The sequence below is a fragment of the Passer montanus genome, unplaced genomic scaffold (assembly GCF_014805655.1).
Source record: "Passer montanus isolate IOZ18808 unplaced genomic scaffold, ASM1480565v1 scaffold44, whole genome shotgun sequence".
In the NCBI taxonomy this organism is placed as follows: domain Eukaryota; kingdom Metazoa; phylum Chordata; class Aves; order Passeriformes; family Passeridae; genus Passer; species Passer montanus.
Genome location: NW_024369262.1, coordinates 3,887,553 through 3,894,820, shown reverse-complemented (window position 1 = coordinate 3,894,820; position 7,268 = coordinate 3,887,553). Strand labels below are relative to the sequence as shown.

General features: G+C 47.4%; 1 protein-coding gene and 1 long non-coding RNA gene across 4 annotated transcripts; one reads left to right on the top strand and one right to left on the bottom strand.

Moving 5' to 3' along the window:
- Positions 1 to 200: 200 nt before the first annotated feature.
- On the top strand, positions 201 to 7,096 carry CTNS (cystinosin, lysosomal cystine transporter). 3 transcript variants are annotated; one of them, XM_039720409.1, is made up of 11 exons: positions 201 to 333; positions 741 to 814; positions 1,588 to 1,666; positions 2,216 to 2,300; positions 2,391 to 2,494; positions 3,333 to 3,464; positions 4,170 to 4,269; positions 4,364 to 4,483; positions 5,539 to 5,709; positions 5,914 to 6,031; positions 6,385 to 7,096. In XM_039720409.1, exons 2-11 carry the CDS (start codon positions 751 to 753, stop codon positions 6,513 to 6,515), a joined length of 1,104 nt encoding a protein of 367 aa, XP_039576343.1. In that variant the 5' UTR covers positions 201 to 333; positions 741 to 750; the 3' UTR covers positions 6,516 to 7,096. The 3 variants fall into 3 exon arrangements, with proteins under 3 accessions (XP_039576343.1, XP_039576342.1, XP_039576341.1); XM_039720408.1 differs by having other exon boundaries at positions 259 to 375; XM_039720407.1 differs by lacking the exon at positions 201 to 333 and adding an exon at positions 422 to 563.
- Positions 3,201 to 4,492, bottom strand: LOC120507587. Its single transcript, XR_005628797.1, has 2 exons — positions 4,358 to 4,492; positions 3,201 to 3,553 (listed from the first exon to the last, which is right to left on the bottom strand). It is a non-coding gene; the product is annotated as an uncharacterized LOC120507587 (long non-coding RNA).
- Positions 7,097 to 7,268: the final 172 nt, after the last annotated feature.

Sequence of the window (7,268 nt, the reverse complement as noted above, 5' to 3'; positions counted from 1 at the left end):
CTTCGCCCTCAGGCTGAAGGTGCTTCCCTGCCCTCAACGCTCCCCAGCCACTACCCCTGTTCACTGTGCCAGTGATAAACCACCCCTTCCCCAGCTGACCTGCGCTGCTTTAAACCACGCTTTTTACCAAAACCAAACCACCACGGCGCCGCGCCCGCCCTGTCCCCCCGCTCACAGCGCTGCCCCCCTCAGGGACCCGCTCCGCCACACCCAAGATGGCCCCCGGGGGCGGCCGCAGCGACGCGGTGGGCGCTGGGCGGGGAGTCCACAGCCGACCGCCTCACGTGAGAGCTGAAAAGGGAAGAACCGGGACGGCTCGGGGCACTGAAGCGGGTGGGTTGCCGCCCGCTCCCCGGTACCGCCGCCTCGGCAGCGGCGCGTTCCAAAGCACCGGGTACCCCGCTCCGCCAGAGCGCCGGAGGAAAGGGAGGCAGGACTACAAATCCCAGCGTGCACCGCGGCGCGCCGCCAGCGGCGAGGGCCTGGCGGGGGCGCGGGGGCTGCCGAGATTTGTAGTCCCGCGCGTCGGGGTGGGGCGGGCCCGTCACGGGAGCAGCGCTGAGGTAAAGATGTGCCCGGGCCGGGGAGATCGGTGCCCTCGGAGGGGAGCTGAGGCTGCCTCGGCCGGGCTGGGGGCCGTGGAGCTGCGCAGGGAGCTGCTTGCCGCGGCTACCAGCGGAGGGGATGGGCTGTGTGGCCGTGTGGGTGCTGAGGGAAGCTTCTCCCTGCTTTTTCTGCAGCTTTTCCACCATGAGGACGCGGTACCTGCTCCCCGCTCTGCTGAGCCTCTCGCTGGCGCTGCTGGGGCCTGGCGGTGAGTGTTCGGTCAGCCCAGCTCGGGCCCACAGCGCTCCAGAGCAGTCAGAGATGGAAAAGGGCAGCTCTTTAGTTATCCCATTACATCTCTCCAGGGATACCCGTGCCACGCTTCAGACCAGCTCTTCCCTCACGCCTTACCTCGGCTTCTTGTGCTCCTACACTGTGCTGAGGTTGTGCACCTCGTGCTCCAAAATCACTTCTGCAGTTTGAACAGTGCCTGGGCTGCAGTCAGTGATGAACTGGGCAGCTCCTCTGCTCGTAACTTCTTACAGACACTGTTTAATATGTGGTAATAGGAAAAAAAAAAAGTGTCCAGGCCAACCTGTGCAACCTGTGTCTCTCTCTGTTTCTGTAAATGTACATTCTCTTGGATGTCTGGGTACTTGGGTTGAATTTGTGGCCCAAGAAACAATTTTATATTGAATTTGGCGCTTTTATGACGCCTAGATCACCAGAATCACATCAAGAACCAGGGTGGGTTTGCAGTACCCTATAACTTTCCCTTGGGATGAACTTTTGTTAAACTTCAAGCATTTAAATTACTTCCTTGAAACATGTTCAAGTGACAGTTATTTGCTTCTCTTTTTAAGTTGATTGCCTTGAAATAAGCTGTACTCCCCCTTTGCTTTTTATCATGTGTACTTATCTGGTTGTTCTGATACTGCAGGGACCAATGGGTAAAATATCTATGGCACAAAAATTAGGTTGTTCTGAAGGAGCTGTTCATAGTAATTGAGATTTGTGTGGGTGTTTTTCCCCTCCCCACAGATGGAGCCATTGTGTTGTCAGTCCCTGAAGTGGTTTCTCTAGAAAGTGGAAGTTCAACAAATGTCACTATCTCTCTGAGGTAAAATCATGATTTCAGCTTTACTTTCCCTTTGGAACATGGGCTGTCCTCCATAAGTGAATTTACACTTCCTCCCTTTCTAAAAGCTGATTCTTAAGAGAAACTTGCATTTCCTAGAAGGATCACGTCCTGGACAAATGCTCAGTGGAGCTCTTTAGGAGAGCTGTGCAGGACTGTATCACTTGGAAAGGTTTTATTTGTTTTGTTTTGTCTTTCTGCTGTAATTTCTGTCCTTCATCACCCCAAGTACACGTGCCTTGTTTCAGCAAAGGGTGATGGATACCAGGATAGGATAGGACAGGACAGAATATTTTGGTGACTTTGCCACTTGTATGGAGAAGAGGGAGGTACAATGTGGCTATAACTGGATCAGATGAAAGAACCAGTGCAATACTCCCACACTTTGGTGCTGGTTCCTCTGGGTGTGAGGCAGGTTCTGTTGTGTGTGGGCTGCTCATTGCTGAGAGGATTGAGCAGATGCTCCCCTGCAGCCCCCAAGCAGCCCCTGAGCTCAGGTACCAGCCTAACTTGTTTTTTCTGCCTTCTCAGGGCTCCACTAAACGAGACACTGGTGATAACTCTTAATATTACACACTCCTCAAAGCACAGCACCATTGTTGAACTTCCTGCTGAGGTAAGTGAGAGCACAGACTTGTAACCTTATGCAAAAAGCTCCTGCTATTATGGTGCAACTCCTCTTTCTTCCCTCTGCTCTGCCTTGCAGGTACATTTCCCTGCAGGTCACACTAAAGCAGACTTCCAAGTGAAAGCAGATGATGTGGGACAAGTAACAGTTTACCTTTATCCCAATAATTCCAATTTAACTGGGTGAGAAACTTTTTTTTTTTTGTTCTGCTTACTAAAAAGTTGGGGAAACTATTCCTAGGAGTTAAATGGGACATGGGTGGGATGCAGTTAAGAAGATTGGTAACCCTGCAGCAAATCCCCAAGTACTCAGATAAATAGAGGGCACAGAAGCAGAGTGGTGTCTTAGATTTAATTACAAGATGACTGAGTTCTCATGGCTCCTTAGTCTGGTTTTATAGTGCCTCCCAAAAGTGTGAAGATCACATGTCAGCTTTTCTGCTCTGGGAAGCATTTGGCTGTCAGTGTCCTGTGGGGTGCTGTTCTTACTGTGCAGGATTTGTTCTGGAGTTCCTGGGGTGTGTCAGTGAGGGGAGCCCTCTCCTCACAGATGCCAGTTCTCCCTCCTGGGAAAAGCCTGTCCAGATGGAGAAAGCTGGATTGTATTTTCTTGTGGCTCAGATATTAGTGAGCCACAGGGTGCTCCTGTTTTACTTCCTTGTTTTGCTTCTGCTTTTGAAACTCGAGGCGAGCACGCGGAACGCTCGCAGGGCAGCACGGTCACGAGGGTGAGGAGCTGTGCTCTTGCCTAACAGACCCTGTGCTGAGAGAGTAGAAGGCACAAAGTGACCTTTGGGAGCATTCCCATGGTAGAAGGATGGAAAGGAAAGGCTCAGGGAGTGGGAGGTGTCCCGAACATAACAAGGTGACAAATGAAAAGGGGAGCAACTCAGCTGAACCCAACCGAATCTTTATTGTCTTGTCTCAACACCTGGACTCTATTTCCTCTCTCAGAGCAGAACAAGACAAAATCTCCTGAAAAAAGCATGAATTAACTGAATCTTCTTGCATTAACCATCAGGCCTAGGATTCAATTTCAAGTGATTCACAGCATCATAGTGAGATATGCTGATGAGGTGATTGGCTGGATCTATTTTGTTGCCTGGTCCATCTCCTTTTATCCTCAACTCTTTGAGAACTGGCGAAGGAAAAGGTAAAGAGATGGGTTTGCAAGTCACTAAAGCACTTCTGCAAATTGTGTTCATAGCTTCAGTTACATCTGTCTCGGTTATTGGGAATTATCTGTGGAAAGGTGGGGGGAAAGGCAAAGGTAGGGTCTGAATAATTGCAGCCCCAGTGGGATTTTATATATGCAGGTTAGAGGGAAACCAAGTGCATCCTACAAACACCTGATCCTAAGATTTGGCATCCAGTATGAATTTGTGACAGAGGAGACTTTCCCATTCCTTTTGGTGTCATGTTGTAAATCATCTGGCTGAGGCAGCTGTGATGATCACTGTCAAAGATTACCAGCCTTGAGAGCTGTTTCTCTGACACCTCCTTGTAGTGTCATCATTAGCTAAGTGACTCGAAGTAGGAACATTATCATATATGAGAATTAAACTATTTGATCTGGCAATGATGCACTTGTGCTTTATGAATTCAGGCTGGAAGGGCTTTGTCAGACAGGCTGTGCTCATGGAGGGGTGCAGTTAAAGAGCAGAGACACAAATTGATCCATGAGAGCTCTGTTATTTCACCCAGCTTCCTGATCAACTCACAGCGTTGTGTGGTCACAATGTCTGAAGCTTTTCCTTACACCAGAAACTGCTATAAATCAATACATTCCAGCAACAAATTGACCTGTAACTCTCTAATGCATGTTTCTCTCTCTTTTTTTTTTTTTTCTCTTCTCCAGTGTTGTTGGACTAAGCTTTGACTTCATAGCATTAAACCTTACTGGCTTTATAGCATACAGTGTGTTTAATGTTGGGCTCTTCTGGATTCCCTTGATTAAGGTGAGCATGATTCTCTCCTAGCACATGCTGGGGGGTGGGTATGTGCAGAAGGGAGTTAAGACACGTGGCTGCTTTTGCTTTCTCTTACCTTTAGGAGGAATTCCTGGTCAGTTATCCCAGCGGGGTGAACCCTGTGGCCATCAATGATGTTTTCTTCAGTCTCCACGCAGTAGCCCTGACCCTCCTCACCATCATTCAGTGCTGCATCTACGAGGTGAGTCTGGGTGCTGGGCTCAGCTGTGGGCTCTGCCAGAGCTCCCTCTGCCGGGCACATCCCTGCTCCATTTGGGCTCCAAAATCCCAAATTCCCTGCACTCCCACCGGCCTTTCCAGCAGCCAGGCTTCACAGTCCAGCTGCCTTCAGCTTTCCTGAGCTAACCTTATCTACTTCAGCCTCAGGGATGTTCCGAGCTTATAAGTAAACTCCTTTGGAACTCAAAATAACTGAGGCAAACAGCCAAGTTCATAAAGTTCCCAAACAGATCTCTAGCACATAGATTACAGCTCTCCACAGCACAAATGCTTTGCTGTTTCTTTGGAGCATTCTTCAAGCTATGATAGGACTTTAGATACTCCCTGCAATTCAAACACAGTTTTTTCAGCTGCTTTCCTAAAACAGTTACAAACGCCCTTTCATAATTCACACCTTTTCAAGTGAGACTGATTGTTACAGTCAAGTGATTCTTACTTAATCCCACTGATTGTTCCAGTCAGGTGGGTTCTTTGTTTGATTTTCATTGTAAAAGCCTCTCATCTGAACAGGCCAATTTTCTCTAGACAGTAACTGTTTCTCTCTCGGAGTTCTTCCTCTGGTCATGCTAAACCTAAAACTGTAACAGCCCATCTGCCATCATTGCCAGGTACTACAGAATTTTCTAGTGAAGAATTAGAAAGCAACCATAAATCTTTTACCATAATGATATCATCAGCCTTTTGCACATACAGGAACTCTTGATCTCATCAGGTTGAATTTGGAGATTTGTTATAGTGTATGCACCATAAATACTCAAGAATATTGTTCCCCCTTGCTCAGGGTCAGCAGTGTTTTAAATTATTTATATGAATACTGCTCATCAGCTCTTGCAAAGCTCCATCTGGTTGCTGTGGCACTTGCTTAATTTTACAGTTCTCCTGTGAAACCAGCCTGACTGGTAAAACAGGTTTGGACTGTAGCATTGCAGGGTCCTGAGCAAACTGTATCTGTGTGTCTGGGGATGTGTGACCTGGCCAAAATGTATCTGAGAAATAGAAAATGTATTTGTATTTCAGAGAGCAGGTCAGAAAGTATCCAAAGTTGTTGTTGGACTCCTGGCACTTGCATGGATCTTCACCTTCACAACGCTGTTCCTGGCTGCAGCTGAGGTGATGACATGGCTGCAGTTCTTGTTCTGCTTCTCCTACATTAAGTTAGCAGTCACACTGATCAAATACTTCCCACAGGTAAATCTGAATTATTCTGCTTGCACTCCATATCCCTGCCACCCTAAGCCTGCAGTGTGTGCTCTTGAGAGCCTGAAGAGACTAAACCACCAATGATTATTTATTAATAGTGACAAACCAGTAGAATTGTACTGAAATCTGTTTGAAATTGTGCTGAAGCTGCCTGTGCATGACACTCTGACTGACTTCTTGTCACACTGCCAGGCCTACATGAACTTCCGTCGGAAGAGCACCGAGGGATGGAGTATTGGAAATGTGTTACTGGACTTCACTGGGGGAAGCTTCAGCCTTCTCCAGATGTTTCTGCAGTCCTACAACAATGGTAAGCCTGGAACTGAGGTGCTGGAGCCTGTCTTTATGAGGTGGGAAGTCCCACTACCAAGCAGATATAACAGTAGATTATCTCAGAATAATGATGTTTGTGCTGCATTGTGGGGAGCTGTTCTTATAGGAAGGAAGAAGGATCTGTTCATATTCCCTCAAGATATAAAATGAAGTAGCCATCCTGAAGAAACCACAGGAACAGTTATTAATTAGCTTTGCATAAGATGTGCACAGCACTCAGTCTTAGGTGTGTCTGAGCAGTCCAGGTAATAGACATTAACTTCTCTAAAGGGTTTTAAGACAAAACTACACTTAAGGGGTCAGACTTAACTCTAATTTTGTGTTTGACAGATGAGTGGAGGTTAATCTTTGGAGATCCAACCAAGTTTGGCCTGGGTGTCTTCTCCATCATCTTTGATATTGTTTTCATGGCCCAGCACTACTGCCTGTACAGGAGACAGGGGTATGAATCTTGTGAATAACCAGCCTCACTTGTGGAGACCCAAACTTTAAACTGAACTTGGCCCTACCCTGTCTGAGGGCTTTCAAGATTCTTGCTGCCAGTTACCAGCAGTACTGATTCTGATCTCTGTCTGTGACTTGATCCTCTCTGGGCTGGAACACAAACTGTTGCCTTGCCAAGCACTGGCTGCCAGATGCCTTAAGGACAGCGAGCTCCCAGCTGCACGTGGGGGACTCGTGCCTGTTGGAGCTGCACACACAGCTCAGAGGGAGCTGTCCAAGCAACACATGGCTCTTTTTTCACCAACCACAGGGAAGAGAAAGACCAAGGTGATGTCTTTCTGATTGGAGGTGAAGCACAAAGAGCAGAGTTCTGTCTTCCAAAAATCTGAGATCACGTTTAAGCAACCACTCAATACCTTTAAGTAATAACTGAAGACTGTCTGTGGATCCAAGTGCTGCTGCTGACCTTTCCCAGACAGCTCACAGTCCACTACCACTCAGGCTGGCCACAGTGGTACATCACAATAATGGAGTTGGTAACAAATGCACAAATATTACAATTTAAACTCTTTATTAAAAAAATTCCTAAAAAACAGAAGCTGTATTCTTATTTCACTCAAAGCTCTTTCAGAGGTGCTAAGACAAGTAATTAGAAGGGAATCTGTGCATTTATGCTTCAATGCTTAGAACCTAATGTGTCTTTCTAGGTGTCAACATGAAGAAAACTAGATCCCAGGTGAGGTTTGACAGTTCCCCACCAGTGACACCAG

Coding starts and splice junctions, on each gene's coding strand:
- CTNS (XM_039720409.1), top strand. CDS start 751: ATGAGGACGCGGTACCTGCTCCCCGCTCTGCTGAGCCTCTCGCTGGCG. Junction 3,465..4,169: donor GAGAACTGGCGAAGGAAAAG/GTAAAGAGATGG, acceptor TCTCTTCTCCAG/TGTTGTTGGACTAAGCTTTG. Junction 4,484..5,538: donor TTCAGTGCTGCATCTACGAG/GTGAGTCTGGGT, acceptor TTTGTATTTCAG/AGAGCAGGTCAGAAAGTATC.